This window comes from Haemaphysalis longicornis, unplaced genomic scaffold (genome assembly GCF_048455015.1).
Source record: "Haemaphysalis longicornis isolate Haplotype H1 unplaced genomic scaffold, Haemaphysalis longicornis Haplotype H1 scaffold_1, whole genome shotgun sequence".
Lineage (NCBI taxonomy): Eukaryota > Metazoa > Arthropoda > Arachnida > Ixodida > Ixodidae > Haemaphysalis > Haemaphysalis longicornis.
Window position 1 is genome coordinate 276563210 of NW_027526203.1, and position 19625 is coordinate 276582834.

General features: G+C 45.6%; 1 protein-coding gene across 5 annotated transcripts in view; it reads left to right on the forward strand.

Moving 5' to 3' along the window:
- Glut1 (Glucose transporter 1) overlaps positions 1–19625 on the forward strand; it is a 287313-nt gene that overhangs the window by 216570 nt on the left and 51118 nt on the right. For all 5 annotated transcript variants that reach the window (XM_077678431.1, XM_077678425.1, XM_077678420.1 and 2 more), the window contains exons 11-13: positions 2781–2993; positions 7897–7972; positions 13762–13889. In XM_077678431.1, the coding sequence (XP_077534557.1) occupies positions 2781–2993; positions 7897–7972; positions 13762–13889 (417 nt within the window). The remainder of the gene's footprint in view (positions 1–2780; positions 2994–7896; positions 7973–13761; positions 13890–19625) is intronic.

Below are 19625 nucleotides of genomic sequence, written 5' to 3' on the forward strand. Positions count from 1 at the left end.
GTACAGTGTGAAAGCTAGACGAAGTCGGAAGGTATTCTAACCCCCGCAAGGCCGAGATGACAGGCAATACAAGTTGAACGTGCATGCACCCATGCCAGTAACATGGGAAAAGTAACTCTTGAGTGTAGGTAGGTGGATAAGGTGGAAAAGGCTTCTCCTTTCATACTGCTCTGTAAGCGTTGTGGTTGTAGCAGGGCAAGGGATGGCACCGGGGTTGGCGTGTTGCACACCTGTATTGTGGAGCTTTTTTAGTCGTAACAGCTGCAAGTAGCAGTTCTTTGTAGTCGTAACAGCTGCAAGTAGAAATTCTTTGTCCTGCACTTAGTTCGGTGTTATAGCTATTTTAAGTGGATGAAAAAATGTGGGCTGTTGCCCAAGAAATCCTAAGGCTCTTCTAACTGCCAAAAAGAAACGGATCAATGGTAGTTGTGGGTAGTGAGTAAAGAATTAAATTTTGGCTCCAAATCTTAACGTGATGCTTCTTAAAAAATTGGTTTTATGGTAACAAGTTTAACGTTCTGTAAATCTGCTTGGTACACACTGCACTTGTCTTCCCCTCCCTTTTTTTTGTCTTTGTTTTCTGTGCACTGGTTTTGTGTAAGGACCCCCATAATTTTTTTTTCTCCCTGGGCATATTTCTGGCATTACGTCTGCTCTTTGTGTCATGCAGAAATAGGCGCAAAAAGAGTGAGCGTGATCAGTGCATAAATAAAGCAGTTATGTGAGCAAATGGAGTTCCGCTTTTTTCCAAAAAATTGAATAGCTGCTGCATGCTTTGCCGCCTAACCCCAGTGACGTGATACAGGGAGGGAAACAGCGAGAGCGGTGAAAAAAATGACGTTTCGGAAGTTCCCCCATGATGCCCCTTTCTGTGCCTCTTGATGGCGTTGTTTCCATGTCTTTGCTACCATGACTTGTGAGCGGGTTAAGACCGTGCAAAGTACATTGGCCAGCAAAGAATATATTGCAAAAAGGAATGCTCACAGTGGTACATCGTTGATTGATTGTAGGGTTTAATGCACTGACGCAACACAGGCGGTGAGGCGCACCGTAGTGGAGGGCTCCAGATTACTTTTGACCACCTGGGGATCTTTAACGTGTGCCGAAATCTCGTACACACGGACGTTTTTGCTTTCTGCCTCCATCAGAAAAGCGGGTGCTGCAGCTGGGAGTCGAACCCGCATCTTCGTTCTCAGCAGCACAACGCCTTAGCCACTGAGCCACCGCGGTGGGTCAGTGGTACATCTTGGCACGATGTTTGGCAGAAGACGCAGGCAGCTCACCCACGTGCTTGAAGCTGGGCAGTAGTGTCTGCCCACCATTACTATTTCTATCCATTTACTTTCTTCTGTGAGCCTATAGTAAAGTTATTATGCGCACTTCAAAGAAAATAATGTGAAGCATTTTTAGGCTCCATTTGGTCAATATAATGGCGTACACGAAGTACCGCAAGCCCGCCAGTCGTGGAAGATTGCGCTGTATTTTGTACCGAGGCCTCGGGCGTGAAAAAGCGAGTGCCACATTTGCTTGTATTTTTACTTTTAAAAATTAATATTTTTTTCATTCTTGCAAGAGTCTTGATCATTCTTTTTGCAGCTATCTGTATGACACAAAGAACGCTCATAGTGCTCGAAAAGTACCCGGAAGAGAAAAGTTGAGGGGGTCCTTTAAAAAGAGGAATTGGTACTTACTGATGAGATGGCATGCTGGCTAGGGCGTTCTGCTGTTGTACTCGTGAGGGGATGGGTTCAATTCTTGGTGAGAGTGGCTGTATCTCTAATGAAGAAAAAATGCAAAAATGCTTGCAGGCGGTGATGCTGCTCATAAATTAATCTGTCTCTCTCAACTATGGCACGTCTCATTCCCTAGTTGTACCTTTGGTGTGCAAAGCTACATCTTGAACTATAAATCCAATCGGTGTTGGAACTTGTAGTGGCAGGTACTGCTTGTGTAAAGCTGGGCCAATTTGACTGATTTAGCCAAAAGCAGCCTCCAAATCTCCAGGAAAGCAATTTATCCACAGAAGTTGGTAGCATAAGTGTGACGTGACTTTCTTGACTTGCCGCCGGCTAGCCACTTTCAATTAACACCCTTTAAATTTCGTAAAAGACTTCATCTCAACCGTCGCATTAATACTACTATCATGTTGGCTGCTTGGTTTATGTAAACAGAGAATGCAGGCATTTTTGGATTGAGCAGTCTTCCCTTCACTGCAGCATCAGAGTAAATTCTTGTGTTATGGCAGCAAAATTTTGTAATTTGGATCAGTTGGTCACGTTGTTCCAGTCCTCTAGGATCCAAATAAATGTGGTTAAATAAGCGCGAGAAAAGACATCAGTCAGAAATCAGACTTAAGCAGCAATGGCTGCTGTTCATTTTTCTTTTCTTTTCTTTTTTTTTTTGTCGCACTTGCTTTTGAGGGTATTGGAAGAGTGCTTGGAAGAATCTGGCAGTTTGAGCATTTCTAGAATATTTCTAGGGGTGGTGCTGCAGCAGCAGCAGCAGTGTGGCACTGGGAACGAGGGTGCTCAGGCAGTAGAAACGAGAGTGTGCCTGCCCACCCGTGGAGGCTTCTGCGCATGTTAGTGAGCCCAGCAGGTTCACATCATTGTTGCATACCCTGGGATGGGAATGTTGCGAGTAATACTTCTGACATGCCCACACGCACCAGGTGTGGCCACGAAAGTTCTTGCATTACAAGCCACAAACCGGTCATCGTTCCCTGGCCGTAGCTACCGTGGAAATGTTTTCTTCTCTCCCCCTCTCTGCCTGCCCCACAGGTGTTCTACTACTCTGTGCGACTGTTCGAGTCGGCTGGCCTGCCCCAGAGCACTGCCAAGTATGCCACCATTGGAGTGGGCGTGGTCATGGTAGTCATGACGTTAGTCTCCATTCCACTGATGGACCGAGCAGGCCGTCGCACACTGCACCTCTACGGCTTGGGGGGCATGTTCATATTCAGCATTTTCATCACCATCTCTCTGCTGGTCAAGGTAAGGCACTGCCCACCTACCCGACTCCCCTTTTTGTGTTTGTAGGGCAGAGCAAGTGGGAAAATATTTTAAAATCTGTACTTACCTGATTCTAACGCGCCCCCGATTCTAACGCGCTCCCAATTTTCCTGTCGAAAGAACCGAAAAAACTTGCACCTCCGATTGTAACGTGCACGGAACTTTGTTACCCAGAAAAACGAATGCGAGAGAATAGGCCGATTTATTTCCCGAAGTAATCTCGCTCATCTTACTCCTCGTCGCTCTCCGAGAGCTCCTTGTCGATTTCCGCTGACCACAACATCTCGTCCTCGGTGCCGTCAAGCTCGTTTCCGATGCCACACTTCTGAACGAACGTTCAACCATGGTCGATGGGATTGTGGCTCACGCCTCGCACGCCCATCCCGCGAGCTTCTTCTGAGGCGCATGCTTCCGCCGACCGCTCGTTTTGAATGCGTGAGTGCCGCTCGTAAGCCACTCGTGGAAGCGGCGCACTGTCGTTGCCACTGCTGCCATTGCTTGACGATTTCTGTGAACGCCGATAGAAAAGCCTAGGCTTCCTCCGTCCGAAAAATCGTTGCTAAAAGCTTTGGCGCTATCTTGGGATGGCGATGGCGATGGGTGGGATGAAATTTCCGCTGTTTCAGCAGTTTTGGTTTCGTATCCAATTTTAACGCGCATGCGATTTTTTGGCCTATTTTTCCGGAAAAACAGTGCCCGTTAGAATTGGGTAAGTACGGTACCCGAAAAATAAAATACAGGTTGTGAGAGCCGCTGGACACATGCTTGCGCTGGCCTTGCCACACTCACGTGTGGGATGTACCTGGTCACGCCGAGGCTGTCAAAAATGCCTTTCAGGCTTGAGGGAATATAGGAGGAATAAACCTCTGTTGAGAGCAGGCGAAAGATGGTAGAGCCGTCACTCTTGTGGGAGGCCCAGTGAGTCCAGAAAGCATTGAGCTGCCCGCTTGGCCCTGTTGATCAGGAGGTCCTGGTCATCGGGGCTTGAGCTGGACAGCTGGGGTGGGATTGAAACATGGAGGAAAGAAAGCTTAGGAGAGGCCCCGGTGGCCACTGGCGCATTTTGAGAAGTGTGGAGGAAGTCATGGGGATTTTTTCATACTCATCAGAAGTCACTGGCAACCGTACCCTAGCAGCAGCGCTGAAGGCTGGCCCACCGAGGCCCTACGTCACTGAACGGCCCAGCCCATAGTCAATGGTCGGCAGGTAGAGACGAAGCAGACGACCGGGGAGTGAGCGAAGGAAGAAAAATGTGATGTGTGAACGCAAAATACAAGCCAAAAATTTGGATGACGATTACGATATTCCCTAATGCGAAATTTGTGTGCATGGCGAACTTCAGTCTTCTAGGTGATGGCGCATACCTGCTGCGTCTCGGGAAGGGATCGCCGCATGAGCTAATGCACAAAGGCTCGCGATATACTCTGGCATTGTCTCTTAGCCCGCCGCTGTGGGGGACCATGTCTTGTGCCTTTCGCCACACTTTCCTCCTCCGCTTTCCTGCTTGCTCTATCTTCGGTGGCCTGTTCGTTCTCCCGGTTATCTCGTAGGGCGTCGCTGCCGGAGAAAATTTCTCGCACCGTCTCGGCATACTGCCCTCACCCTCACACTTTCGCCATACTTTCCTCCTCTGCTTTCCTGCCGATTCTATCTCGTTTGTCTTCAGTGTCCCTTCGTTCGCTCCGTTACAATGAGGGACGACGGCGCCACAAAACCACAGAAAATTTCTCGCACCGACTCGGCATACTGCCCTCACCCTCACACTTTCGCCAAACTTTCCTCCTCTGCTTTCCTGCTGATTCTATCTCGTTTGTCTTCAGTGTCCCTTCGTTCGCTCCGTTACAATGAGGGACGACGGCGCCACAAAACCACAGAAAATTTCTCGCACCGACTCGGCATACTGCCCTCACCCTCACACTTTCGCCATACTTTCCTCCTCTGCTTTCCTGCTGATTCTATCTCGTTTGTCTTCAGTTTCCCTTCGTTTGCTCCGTTACAATGAGGGACGACGGCGCCACGAAACCACAGAAGCGGGCACTTAATTAAAAGGGCAGAACACATGGAGCGAACTTTCACGATGAAGTTCGCGGGGCGGAAAATCTTATGCGGCAGTACGCTGTATGTTTGTAGAGCGAAGACATGGTGCCCGCCGCCGTGTCGCCGCTGGAATGCTCCAAGTGTGGCTACCTGAACCTCCATGCCCAGAATCAATGGCGGTGTGAGTCAGGGGCGTTTCTTCTGCTAAAATATTCGTTTTCAGTTTGCAAAAGTGCCAACAGCAGTAAAAAGAAAAAGTGATAATCAAAGATCAACAGAAAAAAAAAAAAGTCCCCATGGGGAGGTTTGAACTAGCGACCCCCAAAAAAACAATTCGGCATTTTTCCTCGTCCACCTCAACAGGTGGCATCCTCTAGCAAAATACAACATGTCAAACTATGTGGTCAATACATACAGCTTGCTGCTTCTTGCCTTCTTCATCGTATTTGAGAGGCCCTCGCAGTGATACTGCCTTTTCCTTATGCGCCGATCTTGCAGATGGGCCCCATATCGCTAATACAAGTAATGTAGCCGGATAGCCTGTATGTAACCTAGTATTTTCCGGTGTATAAGTCGCGGTTTTTTTCTGAAATTTTCGTTGGTGCGTCTTATCCACCGGTGCGACCTATGTATGGAATAAATCCGGTTCGCGGTGGCCGCGCGTGGCCAGTGCATGTTGAGACACAGCTCTATGGTGTAAATCAATCCCAAGCCCACCGGTACGGCATTTCTCATAGCCCATATGTCGCTTCGGGACGTTACACCAAAGAATTTGCAGCTTTTTCTAGTGAAAAACAATACCAATCGCCTGCGACAACTGCACGCCACTTTACGCCATGCGTAGTAACTACAGTTCAGAATAAATTCAAAGTGACATCAAACTGGGTTGCAAAAACAAAATGCAGCTTATGAATTATTTCAGAGAGTTACTCTGAAGGAGGTAAACATGCTGCTAATTTTTAAAATGACAGCTTGCAGATAAGTTTTGATTTTCGGGCCGCTTCCGGCCGCGTCACTTCTGTCCGCCATGACACCTTTATTGCGCTGATTTACGACAGCACGCAAGAGACGTGCGATGTTTGGAGAAGTGGCCAAATGGGTCGCCGACTCTTGGGACTCCATTTCTACAAAAACCAGTTGTAGCCGGGTTGATAATGGCCGGAGTAAACTGGTCCGCGAGTGGTAACGATGTTGGCGAAGAAGTCATCAGAGAGTCGGAGGACGACAGTGATGCGCTGGTGGAACTCCCACTGAAGATGCTGAATTATTTGTTAGCGAGTCTGAGGAAAAAGACTTCGATGGTTTTGCCTAAATGCCGTCTGTAAGTACATGCCATCTGTGTGTACCAATAAACCATTTTTGAGAAGTTCTGTCTAGACTTTGGATGTTATATGCCCGTGTCTAGCCCTCCTTACAGGGGTATGCGTTAATAGGCGGCCGCCGCCGCAACCAGGTACTTTTCCCACACTTTCTAACGATCTGATTCACTGTGAGTTCACCTAATTAACCAGTGCGTTTTATATAGCGGTGCGTCTTATACACCAGTGCGACTTATATTCGCTTTTTTTCAGAAAAACTCATTTTGAGGGGGGGTGCGACTTATACAAAGGTGCGACTTATAGACCGGAAAATACGGTAATAAAAACTATCATAGTTGCCTCTCTTGGCGACACAAGCAACGAAAGTTGGGTCAGAACTGTGTTTCGCCAGCGGCTTGAGCTATCAGAATCGCACGGACTTCTTTCATTGCAACCTCATTTTCCTCGAACGATCTCTGATTTACAATCTGTTTTATTTTTAAGCTCAAGTAGGTGCGAGCCAAGTGTACGTCTATTGAACTCTTTTGCTTTCAAAGGCTTCCGAAGCGGCCGTCAGCCAGCGGTCTGCACACGCTATGAAGGGGAAGTCGGCAGACCTGATTGGTTCCCTCAGTTTGCCGCTCGCTGCCGCTTCGCCAGCGACGAACTTTTATGGCCTAGCTAGATTAGTGGCGGACGATGTCTTTTCCACCGCTGCACATTGGACGGGTGCCGCCAGGCGTTGTTCGTCGACTTTTCGTCGCATATTCACTCCATGTATTCTGGCCTTAAGTGCTGCACACTGAAAAGGATGACCTCCAATTGCGGCGGAGCGGCTTCACCGAAATGTGACTTCAGGGCCTCTCCTAAGCTCTTCTTTCCTCCATGAGTTTAAATGACGGGATGCGTGGATGAGTGCTGCAATGTCATCTGTAGTGGTATATATAGAATGTTGCTGTTTGGTTAGAACCGGGTTAAATGTATGGGCCCACAGGCTGTGAAAATTTTTTTTGCTCAAAATCAAATAGCATTAATTTTGATTAAATTCACGAGGTTCATTCATTTTGAACATGTAACTTAGAACTTTTGCTTTTTGTTTTTTGCATGCACCAAAAAGAAGCACGAAAAAGCTGTTGCACAACGTGGCAGTAGTGTGCTCAATTTTTGCAGCCCAGGTTTTTTCCCCACCAGAATCATTGGTAGTATTCACTGCCTCATACTTAATCTGTGGTTGTTAAAAACTATTGATGAAAGAAAGGAAAAGACTGCAGGAAAGAAAGATTAGCCACTTGGGTTAAATAACTTCACAAAAGGAAATTACCCCGTTGAGCAGATCGAGACTCCCCCTTGGGGAGCCTGGATGGTAGGCTCTCTTGAGGACTGAAAGTGATTTTTTGTTGTATAATCTGTAGTGTGTGCTATATATTCTGCAGTGTATTGGTTGCTGTGTTATGTCACTTCTTTCAAGGGAATTTAAGCTACAGTGGTACTTCCACTTGTTCTCTCATTGAGTGCAGTGATCTCTGTTTTGCTTTTTTTTTTTTTTTCAGTTCTTGTACACGTGGATCACCTACATGAGCGTAGTGAGCACTTTGTGCTTTGTAGTCTTTTTTGCAATTGGTCCAGGTGAGTTTTCTTTCTTTGCATTTATCGTTGTGCTGATAGCTCGTACACGGGGTGTGTATAATGAGTCAGTGTCAATTTAATGAATGCCTAAATAATTTTGGTAATGGGCACATTCATGCGAACACTTAAAAGGACACCAAATATCAGTGAGCATGTCATAAATGTGTGCAATACGTTGCCAAGATGTTATCGGAATGGTCGTTTTGCTAGGTTAGCTGGTGATCGATTGCCACTCGTAGTGTGTCTTTCTTGGCAGAGTATGTATGTAGGTTGCACAAGTTTATATGAGAACATGGCTCCGACCAGAGTTCTTTAATTTTGTACTAGTTAAAAAACTCTGCGACGGAATGTGATGCCGCCATGCATTCTCGCCCCCTCATTCTGCATCCTGGCACTTGTCTGTGGGTGCAACGTCTGCCGGTGGAAATGTGTATGCATAAAACTTCTTGCAGACCCCTCCCCCCTTTTTTTTTTTCAAGTATGAAAGCAGGCCATTTGGATTGTTTTAAGTTTTAAAAGATTCAGCTTATGTGCTAAAGGGCGTCGTGCATCTTCTGTTAGTTTGATTCATTGTCAACAGATCGCTGTCTAATAATCTATATCTAATCACAGTGCGACAGACAAGATAGACAGGTGAATAACCACAAGATGAGCGCTGTCCTACTTGCAACTGCCCTACATATAATAATCCATTATTGCTTATAGTTGCCTAAAACCAGCAGGCGGGGGGAGGGGGGGGGTGCACCTGAAGTAATTTTGTAATGCATGGGCCCTATGGGAAGATTTGCAACTCCATATATGTTAAATACCAACTGACTCCTGCAGGCTACAAATGCACCGAGTCCTACCCTTGTCCCTCTAGACCTTAACTGTTGGCTGCAGTTGCATCTGCAGAATTTAGGTAACTTGTTCTTACATCCAAAAATAAAAGTGAGGCTACCCTCATCGCCTATTGTTCCCATAACAGCAGTCGCTGCTTGTTTGGGAACTGCAGTGGCTTAGCTGCGGTGAACTACAGTGATTCAGTGGCTAAGGCGTTGTGCTACACAGCCCAAGGACACGGGTCCGATTCCAGGCTTTGGCGGCCGCTTTTCAGATGGAGGCGAAAAGCAGTAATGCCATGTTGAGATTTTGGCCCACGTAAAAGATCCCCAGGGAGTCTAAAGTAATCCGGAGCCCTCCACTACGGCACGCCTCATAACCCAGGTGCAGCTTTGGTGCTTTAAACCCCCCAAATCAAATTAACTGTTTGTAAACCAAGGGCCTGGTCACATTGGAGGAAAGAAATCAAGTCCTGCTGCGTTACGCAGGTATCAGTCTTTTATGGACAGAAAGAAAAACCTGCTCATTGGCTATGCACCAGTAGAGTGGCTGAGTTCGTCCAGAGGTCCCATGCTGTTGTTGTAACAGGGTGTTCATCTTGCCATCTACATTGTGCACCTAGAGATTGTTGTCAAAGCTTAAATGAAGGGGGCGACTTACTGGAGGTTGTAAGTTGTTCTTGCTGGACTCTGTACTATCCCATATGGCATACATGACCAACAGTGGATGGCCAGGGATTCTTGTTGCAAAACCTAGATTCAAACGCCATTCATTACTGTGGTCTAGGCGAAGTTGAAAGGCACAATAAACAGTCCCCTAGCAGTATTGCAGACTTATAAAAGGTGGTCAATGTAGACTTTGTTACAGCCAGAGTTGAAGAAAACCGCTTTATGAGACCTGGCAGGGCTTTCAGATTTCCCACAAAGGACGTGACAGACGAGGGCAGACACTCTCCTCGTCTGTAACATCCTGTGTTGAAAAATTTTTGCTCTTAACTGTGGCAGATCATGGAATACCAGCTAGTAGTTTGGATTCATGCGTTATTTAGGTCTTGAAGTAGGGGAAGGTTTAGATGCATTGTGTTTATGCTGAAGGTGACTTAAATAATCGTACGGTACACAAGTGGAAAACATGCGTGCCAGATTTGGTAAAAGTATGTGGAGTTTCTGAAGAAGCATTGCTGTTTTCTTTAAAGGGGCCATGAAGACAAAATGCAAGTTTAGTTCATCCGAAAGATTGCCTCATTAGAATAACACTGACACTAATCTTAACACAAACTTCACTAAAATAAACTATATAATCAGGAAAAGAGAGAATGGCCATGCAACCCACTAGCTCATTTCCCACATTAGAACCTATGACATATTATGTACAGCTGCGTGATTAGCTGAGGGTGGGGAAAGGAAGTGCAAGTTAGGCAGGGCTTGTAAGCTTGCAGAATGGGCTATTTGGGCTTACATTTGGTGTATATTCTTTTTATAGCGTTGAAAATGGCGGGGTAAACAATGGAAGTTACGAACGCATACCTAACCATGGAAGCACCAGTGTGTACTGCGCACACTATGCCGGTTATTTTCGGTGAACACGACCACAGGTGGCGCTGTGAAGTGCGCCTCTGTGACGTTGGCTTAATGATTCTCGCATTTGTCGTCTGCTTCACTCGGGCTCGCTCTCCCAGATGTTTCATTGTGCTCGGTTGACGTTTGATGCTTGTCCGCACCAGATTTTGCGTCTGCCAAACTTTTTATCACAATAAAAGACTTAAAATTGCATACACTAGCTCAAGGCATGATTTAAAGTACGGTTTTGATACCGCTCTGAAAGAAACATTGTCGGCGTTGCACCATTCTTTGCTAAGTCTGTCCTGTGTGGAGCATGAAGAGTCAGAGCCAGGCATCAGCGTTTGTATCCAGCAATCTTTCAAACAAAGGGAACAGCCAGCTGCTAATAACTGACAACAACAAAAATGCAAGATGAAAGCAAATTCCAAGCCTTTGGGGTTGTCTGCTTTGGCAGAAGGCATTACGGTTCTAGGTAATTGTATGCAAGGAGATTGTTAAACAGTTTTTGTACCTTGCCTAATGCTCCCCAGCCGAAAAATACCTTTGAAAGTCCAATTGCACTTCCAATGATTTTTTTTTTTTTTTCCGGCTAGTTAGAAAGTTTTGTATCACATCACTTTATGTTATCATGGCATGAGAGTATATCAGCATGCACTATTGGGCGCAAAAAACGTGCATGGAGTTTCATATAACCTCCTGTTAGTGTAGGCGCCTGCTTGTTTTATACCAGGCTTCTAACCAGTATGGAGGTCTATTGAGGAAAACGTTAGCATCCAGCATGATGCCAGTAAGCTGGTCGGTTAAAGCTCGCAGGCTGTGCTCGTATACAGGGCACGATGCCATCACCGCTTCATCTACAAAGCAATCGTGGTTTTAGCCTCGTCTGATATTTGTATTGAAAACCAAATCATTGACTTTAGGAATGACACAGCCATTTTTCATTACTGCCTTTCTGTCCTTATAAACAAAAATATAGTATGGAGAGTAAAAAGTCAGTACGGAGAGGAGCTAGTGCTAGTCTGTTTCAATCATTTCTGCAGGTGCCCTGTCATAACATGTTTCCCCAGAGTGCTCGTTTTCATTGAACTTAAAAGTGATCTTATTGGACACACACACACACCCACACATGCAGGCACGCTAATCACGTATACAGGCAAGTACGCTAATCACGTATACGTATTGCAGGCAAAGAGAAAAAATTCAGCGAATTGACAATAATATGTGACAATAATCTGGCTAAGTGTGAAGATGGGGGACAAGGCCAACTAGAAGCAATCAGTTCCTTCTCCCATCTAACCCTAGGTCAAACCTGCGTGTCGGCCTTAAGATAGGAAGTGACACGGTGAGGAGGGGGGGTTCTGACTACGTGCTGGGGGCCGCATGCGTCTCACAGGCCACAATTTGCTGACCTTTGCACTAAAGCATCAAAACGGACGATTTCTAGCACAGGCACGGCTGCTCCTCACAAGCGGAGTGTAGCTGACGACAGCAGCGCGAGGCCAAAAGCTGACGTCAGAAGTCAGGGGGTGCCACTCAAGCATCTCACTGCCAATAGCTGCACAGCAGTCTGGCGCTTTGTGTTGTCTCACACAACACTGGCCAATCGGCATAAGCGACATTGTCTTACGTGACCCTGTTTGTTGAGCATGCCCCATGTTTCTTGAAATGATTGCTATGAACCGTAACAAAAAGAAGCCGGGTGCAAATCTGGTCAAAAACAAAGCGAGTGCAGACGGTGGGCCTGAGTGGTACTGTGATGCCATATAGAGGACGGACGGCAAATGAAGCAACATAAGACGTTTCGTCGTCTGCTGCAGCCCTAGTAAACATACTTAACTTACGTTTCAAATACCTGCCCTAGATACGTCATTGCTGATGTCACAAAACACGATTTAGCGGGCAAATTGAAATTTTGGCTTAAACTGTGCAATTTCTCAGTGAATAAAGCATCGTTTGCTGCCGGACAAGTGCTGGGGGCACTATAACACCCATAATCTTTCAAATAAAACAAACTTTTATTTTGTCTTCATGGCCCCTTTAATGCTTCTGCATTTAGAACTCGTAAGCAGTGCTTAGGTGCCCTTACACTTCATGACTACGTACTGCATTATGAACTTGTCCCTATTTTTGGTTGGCCACCTGCAACCAAAGCTGTAGCATCTTTTTTTGTTAAAGCCAACCAAATGCCCTCTGCCAGGTGATTTGCAGGGAGCTGCCAGATTAAAAGAGCTTTCCTCTTTCCTGCAGCAGGCACAGATGCTGGCACCTTATCACTGCCGTTAATGCTACCAAGTTTTGCAAGCAGGGAGGGGCCAGAGAGGCATTTGACCTTTTGCATGAGGGGGGTGGGGAAAGAGTAACTTTGCATGCAGGGAAAGTCGGGAAGGTAGTCTGTCATATCGCACAGGAAATTCTAAGGCAAAGTGAAGCTCTTAACATATTTCAGGTTCTGGCTGGTTTACTGTACTGAGAAGTTTTTGTTTGAGCTAATGGAAATCATATCCGTACACTTGGCCCGCATATTTGTGAGTCTTGTGAGACTTCATTTATTGGCAGCAGTATAACCTTCACATATACAGCCATTACGCTGAGCCTGGGCATGGGAAATGCCATGCCAGTATCACAAATGTAAAAAAGTGTGCATAGGCTTTCCCTGTGTCATGAATGCAGCGCCAGTTTAAATCAAACCAGTCCATGAAGACAAAATACAGCTTTATTTTATTTGAACGAACTAGGCTTCAGTACCTTTCTCAGCTCAATTCAAGCCACGAAATACATTTTTTAACCGAAGAAACACTAGAAGTATTGAAGAACTTTGATATTTCGTGCTACAGCGGCGTGTTATGGGCAGGAGTGACGTCATATGGTCCAACGCTAAAAACATAATTAACAGTGTGTTGACTGCACATTAGCATTTAAGTGATGTGATCAAACGGAACTGGAGGCCCCGCTTCAATTGCCCAGTCATGTGTCTTGCCTTAGCGGTGGCTTACGCCGGTGGCCGCCAATCGCACAAACAAGATTCTGTGATGCCATGGAAAAGTTGCCAGAAAGTGGCTGCTGGGGAGTTGCCACTGCTTCACATGTTTTCTTTAATATCTCCATTATTTGTTTGAAGTTTGCGATAAAATTGGTATCATTGTTATCGGGGAAAATCAGTCTTTTTAATGAAGCAAACTTGTGTTTTGTCTTCATGGCCCCTTTAAAAAGACAAAAGTAGCTGCAAAAGGTCAGCATAAAAGGGAAAAAAAAAAAAAAAAAACGCTTGCTGCCGTGTTGACCTTTACACAAATGATGCTCTGGATGGTGCACTGTAAAGTGGTGTGAGCGATTTGCTGCCATCAGGCATACAAGTAGTAATAGGCATGAGTATTCCTAAGTGTGCGTTTGTGTGTCGCCCCGCAGGAACTATTCCCTGGATGCTCATGGCCGAGCTGTTCTCCCAGGGGCCTCGGCCAGCAGCCATGAGCATAGGTGTCCTCGTTAACTGGTCAGCCAACTTCATCGTGAGCCTCATATTTCCCCCGATGCAGGTACAGCAGTGTGACATTCGTTTTGTGCACCCCCCCTTCCCCCCCCTCCCTCTTTTTCTTTTTGTTTCTGGGATGCTCGTGAAACAAAGTTTCAGTTGTAACAGTTGGGAGCAAGTCTTCTTCCCGTCATTCCATTTGTCTCAAAATTAAGGGGCTCCCACTGCCAGGAGAACTGCACACATCCAGGCTGGGTTTTAGGTAAAAAAAAAAAAAGACTTTCAGAAAATCTGGGCTATACGGGTAGCGCGTGCTTGTAAGTTGCACCTTTGTCTTAGCTGGCTGCTTGCTCATTTGCATTCAGGCTGTAACAAAGGTTGCGTTTTGCGTTCCGTTCTGCTTAAAAATAAGGTCAGTGACAATAATTTCCTCCTCCTCCTCCTCACTCACGTGTGCACTCGCTTCCGGATAACCTTTTTTAGCCATCTGCACATAGCAAAACCAGTGGTGGTGGCACCCATAGGCAAGATCTGGCTTTTATTCAATTTTAAAATAACTATGTTAATGTCCTTGATCTGATTTTTAGCTCAGCAAAGTAGTGTCGGATGAAATTTTTTTTAAAGGGCTGCGGTACTGTGCAACACTCTGCATCTTTTTTTTTGTCAGTGCTTGTTTTTAGGCTTACTTCTTCACTTCCCTTTTTTTGTGTGTGTGTGTGTGCGGGCATGCATGCGCATGTGCATGTGCACTTGTTGACAGGGACCTTGATGAATGAGTGTGCTTTTTGTAGCACTTTGATTCCTGCTAACTAAAAATGGTGCACCATATTTGTTGAAAATTAAAACCAAAAATACCAACTTTTACTTGGCAGCACTTTATTGGGCTTTCTCCTCAAAATTTGCGCAGTTTAATTCAGTGGGCCCTGAGGATTGACGAGTCAACCGATAGGAAAAGAAAAAGGTTCTTGCCCAAGATACTGTTTTTCGTTACTGTTTCTGTCCTGGGCTTTATCACTTCACTGGGTTTTTTCCACATGGCAATCAAGCTGGGTCATTCCATGCCAAACGTCCCAGCCGTAAAATCGACCATCACGGATTTTCTCAGTAAAAATTGTGGGTCATCCTCGCATGGCCCACAATGCTCCCTGAAAGTGTTTTTGTCCAGAAACATTTTGTTCTGTTTCTAGCGGCCCTTTTATTTCCAGGGTTTCAAGCAAACTTACGTCTATGAAAAAATTCATGAAAAAGTAAATTCTCTTACAATGGCCACCATTTTTTTTGTGAACATCATTTTGAAGCCCTGGGCTGCTGTATGCCGAATTTTTAAAATATTTTTCCTTTTCTTTGCTGTGATTACGCCATTCAGATAATACACGATGTCGAGCATTTTCAAACATTTTTAGCAAACACAAGCACATTCTCTCAGCCAATGAAGCATTTGTACCTGTATCTCAGCATTGTGGAAAATTGGTAAAAACTATATTTACACTGAAAGAAGGTAAAGTGTGCGAGAAAACGTTTGACAAACTTGAAAAAATCTCCTTTCTGGCCCACATTCACCTTGAAATTGCGCATTGTTGTGCTCGTAGTAAAAATATCAAATGCGAGCCATTCACTAGTACCAATGATCGCAGTTTTTTTCAGAAAGTTTAATCAAAACAGTTTTTGTTTTAGCAGAGAAAAAAAAATTTCAATTTGTTCAGCGACACTACCTCACCCCGTTGTTCCACAGAGCGTCTTCTCTGCACGGCATGCACCTGCCTGCATGAAAGAGCCGCGAGCCAGCGGGTTTGCGCTACAAGAATACCTTTCGCCGCAATGGTAGTTCGTAGCGTCAGTACAGGAAAAAGGAATAATTCGCGTGTTAGTGGGAAAAGTACGTGGAGCTAGCGGTGGTGCGCCCATTCCATGAGTACGGGTAACTCAGCGGCTGCACATCAGATGTGCATTTAAAGCATCGGGTTATGCAATTCCCGCTAACGCATACAAATAAATCCGCTTAACTCGATGACTCAACCGCTGTTTATTTCGTAATTTTCGGTATACTTAAAAGATACCGCATATAACATACCCTGCTTCTTTAAATGCACGTCCATGTCCAGCTAGCCGTTGAGTTACCCGCACTCATACAATGGGCGCACCACTGTTAGCTGCATGTTGTACTTTTCCCACTAACACGCGAATTATTCCTTTTTCCTGTACTGACGCTACGAACTACCATTGCGGCGAAAGGTATTCTTGCAGCGCAAACCCGCTGGCTCGCGGATCTTCCATGCAGGCAAGGTGCATGCTGTGCAGAGAAGACGCTCTGTGGAACAACGGGGTGAGGTAGTGTCGCTGAAATTGAAAAATTTTTTTCTCTGCTAAAACAAAAACTGTTCTGATTAAACTTTCAGAAATAAACTGTGATCATTTGTACTAGTGAATGGCTCGCATTTGATATTTTTACTACGAGCACAACAATGCGCAATTCTAAGGTGAATATGGGCCAGAAAGGAGATTTTTTCAAGTTTGTCAAACGTTTTCTCGCACACTTTACCTTCTTTCAGTGTAAATATAGTTTTTACCAATTTTCCACAATGCTGAGATACAGGTACAAATGCTTCATTGGCTGAGAGAATGTGCTTGTGTTTGCTAAAAATGTTTGAAAATGCTCGGCATCGTGTATTTTCTGAATGGCGTAACCACAGCAAAGAAAAGGAAAAATATTTTAAAAATTCGGCATACAGCAGCCCAGGGCCTCAAAATGATGTTCACAAAAAATGGTGGCCATTGTAGGAGAATTTACTTTTTCATGAATTTTTTCACTGACGTAAGTTTGCTTGAAACCCTGGAGATAAAAGGGCCGCTAGAAACAGAACGAAAATTTTTTTGGACAACAACGCTTTCAGGGAGCATTGTGGGCCATGCGAGGATGACCCACAATTTTTACTGAGGAAATCCGTGATGGTCGATTTTACGGCTGGGACGTTTGGCATGGAATGACCCAGCTCTATGCTGTACTCGGGGATCCAGCATTACTGCTTGCGACAAAGGCGCATAGCCCTCCTACTGTAAGAGCCTCTTTACCCGTGGGGGATACTGAGGCTTATGAAAGTAATGACCTTGTGGCTCGCATCATTTACTAAATTCTGCTTGGGTCTTGCCATTCTCCGAGGAGCAGCAGTACAGTAGCATAGCACCCAAGGCATTCGGCAGCTATGCATGCATGTGAAGATCTGTGGGGAGCTCTTGATACGCAGCCCTCTACTATGGCACACCTCAGAGCCAAGGTGTAGCTGCAGCCCACCAGATCCCACATGTGAACTTTCTCCTCCAAGGGGCATTTGCCTGTGCCGTGATGTAAAATATACTTAGCTTGTAACGGAGCAAAACGGCTGTTCACATCACAAGGAAGCTGCCTGAGTGGTGGCACTGGCATTACAGCCAGAATCCTGCATACATGGAATGCATACGTGGCTGTAGGATGAATCAAAAGCATTTGTTTTTCAGGAGTTGAGTGCGCATTTGCAGAATGCAGGAACAGGGCCATTGAAAATTGCAGGGTCACATTAAAAACGGTGTGCATGTACCGTATTTACACGATTGTAAGTCGACTCGAATGTAGGTCGACCCCCAAAAATTGCATCTCTAAAAAAAAAAAAAATGCGAGCGCCGCCTAGAAAATCGTATCACAAAGGGAAACTCTTCTGTCAACCCACACGGCGGCTCTACCATCAATGATCGTTGCTCCCACAAGAGCCGTGCGCTCGCGGTATGCGCGGTAGATGTTAAAAAAGAAAAGCTTCTGTATAAGCACCCGGAATAACCATGCGCTGTGGGTTGAGCGGGAAGAGCACATTCGCTGCGAGATGACAACCATCGAAGCAACCGGCAGCGGCCACTGCCACGCTATACCAAAACAAACAACATGGCGGCTGACGGAAGCGGCCGCGCGTGATTTACTACTGTTGGGCGACTACCTCCCACCATCGCGTTCGGAAGTGTACTTAACAATGTGATATGATTTGGGCTACGTTAGCGCCGTGCATTGAATTCACCAATACTCATTTTGTTTATTAGGGACGAATAAAACGCTTCTTGTCGCGTTTTTGCACGCGATTCGTGCGCGTCGGCGTTGCGCGGGCGACTTTTTCACGCCGGTGTCGACGATTCCGCGCGCGCGTTCTACCAGTTCTACCGTTCTACCTCGGTATGACGCGTGACAAGCGCGGCAATGGGAAGAGCCTGACGACTTGCCTCAGCCGGTTGGCGCCGCCGGAGATGTTTAGGCTTACCATGGTGGCGAATATTTGATTGGCGCTTTACCTAGCGGCGCTGGTAATGCTTTATAGTGTCGTTTTCGACTGCATTATCAGCTCCTTTCATGCACAAACGTCTTCGTTTGTGCGTTCAATGATATCTTAAAGAGCGGTTAAAAGCGGTCGCTGGAGCTACACGTACCTCTTTGCGGCTGGTGACGCCGCCATGTTGCCGCCGCCGATCGCGTAGCGCGCCGCATGCGGATGGAATTCGCGGCAGCGTCAGCGCGGCGCATTTTTGCGAGCAGAAAACGCCCCATGCGGTTCACACTTTAGACCATAACCATGGGAACGAGGGTGCAAAGCTGTCCCCACCTCGTAGACCCCCGATTTCTCGTTTCTCATGCCGTTACTAGCGATAGACGGTTCGACTTCGATTCTAAGTCGACCCCCCAACATTGGATTGTCAAATTTGAAAAAAGGGGTCGACCTACAATCGTGTAAATACGGTACATTCCCTGCTGCTGTTGTAATATACCAATGAGCATGTGGATATAATCTTTTACCCACCCTCATGGCAAATGTGTTGTGATTGGCTTGCACTAGCTATATGGCACAAACATTCTAACTCAGTTCCACATAAAGAATTGGGTACATAATTTTTTTATAAGCAAGTCATTACTCAGCATATTTTAAAATCTAAAATTACGTGCAAATTTTTATTTTTAATTTATTGAAAAAAAAAAGTCAACTCTTATTAGGTAATCAAACAATTTACTACATCGACGGATGTTTCCGTGGGGCTTCTTTGGGGTGGCATAGGGGTTTATTGCTTAGCTGGAAAAGAGCTTGCCTTCGCATTGAATCTGCGCGACAAATTTCTTTCTTTTTTTTTTTTTGCTTTTTTTCTCGTCACTTTCTGGAATTTGTTTTCTGGTTCCATCACACAGTCCAATATCGTTAATTTGAACTTTCCGTTTATTTAACCTGATGCTCAAGTCCCGTCGACACTGTGTATTCCTAATGCAAAAAGCCACTGTTAATCTGAATGCGAACCTGCCAGTTAATTAGGTACTTAACAAACCAGGGTCTTGGTAAACATAAATTGCAAAGTTTGAACTCGGGTTTAGAGTGAATATTGTCGTAATAAAGAGAAGCTGGGCAGTTGGCAGGACGACAGCCACCTGCTGCAAGTAGAGACAGTGCTTTACCCGGGCAGAGTGATTTGTGTGCACTTCCATGCGTTGGTACACACACATGGCAAAAATTTAGTCACAGTAGGTTTGTTACATTACCGAAGGTAAACGGTTTGCAGCTAATTTCTCATTTTAAACCGTCCCATTTAAAAAGTTCTATTTTCGGAATGTACTTTTTTCCTTACTCGGTAGCTTACTTTTTTCTTAAAGGGACCCTGCAGCACTTACCATCGACTACTCAGAATGTTTTTTGGGGTAATTTTTATTGTCGCAGCAATCTCCTCCTGCAAGAATTATGAGAAATCTGTTCACTATCACCGAAACTACGTGCGGTGAGAAATCTCGCATAATTTTTGCCTCGCA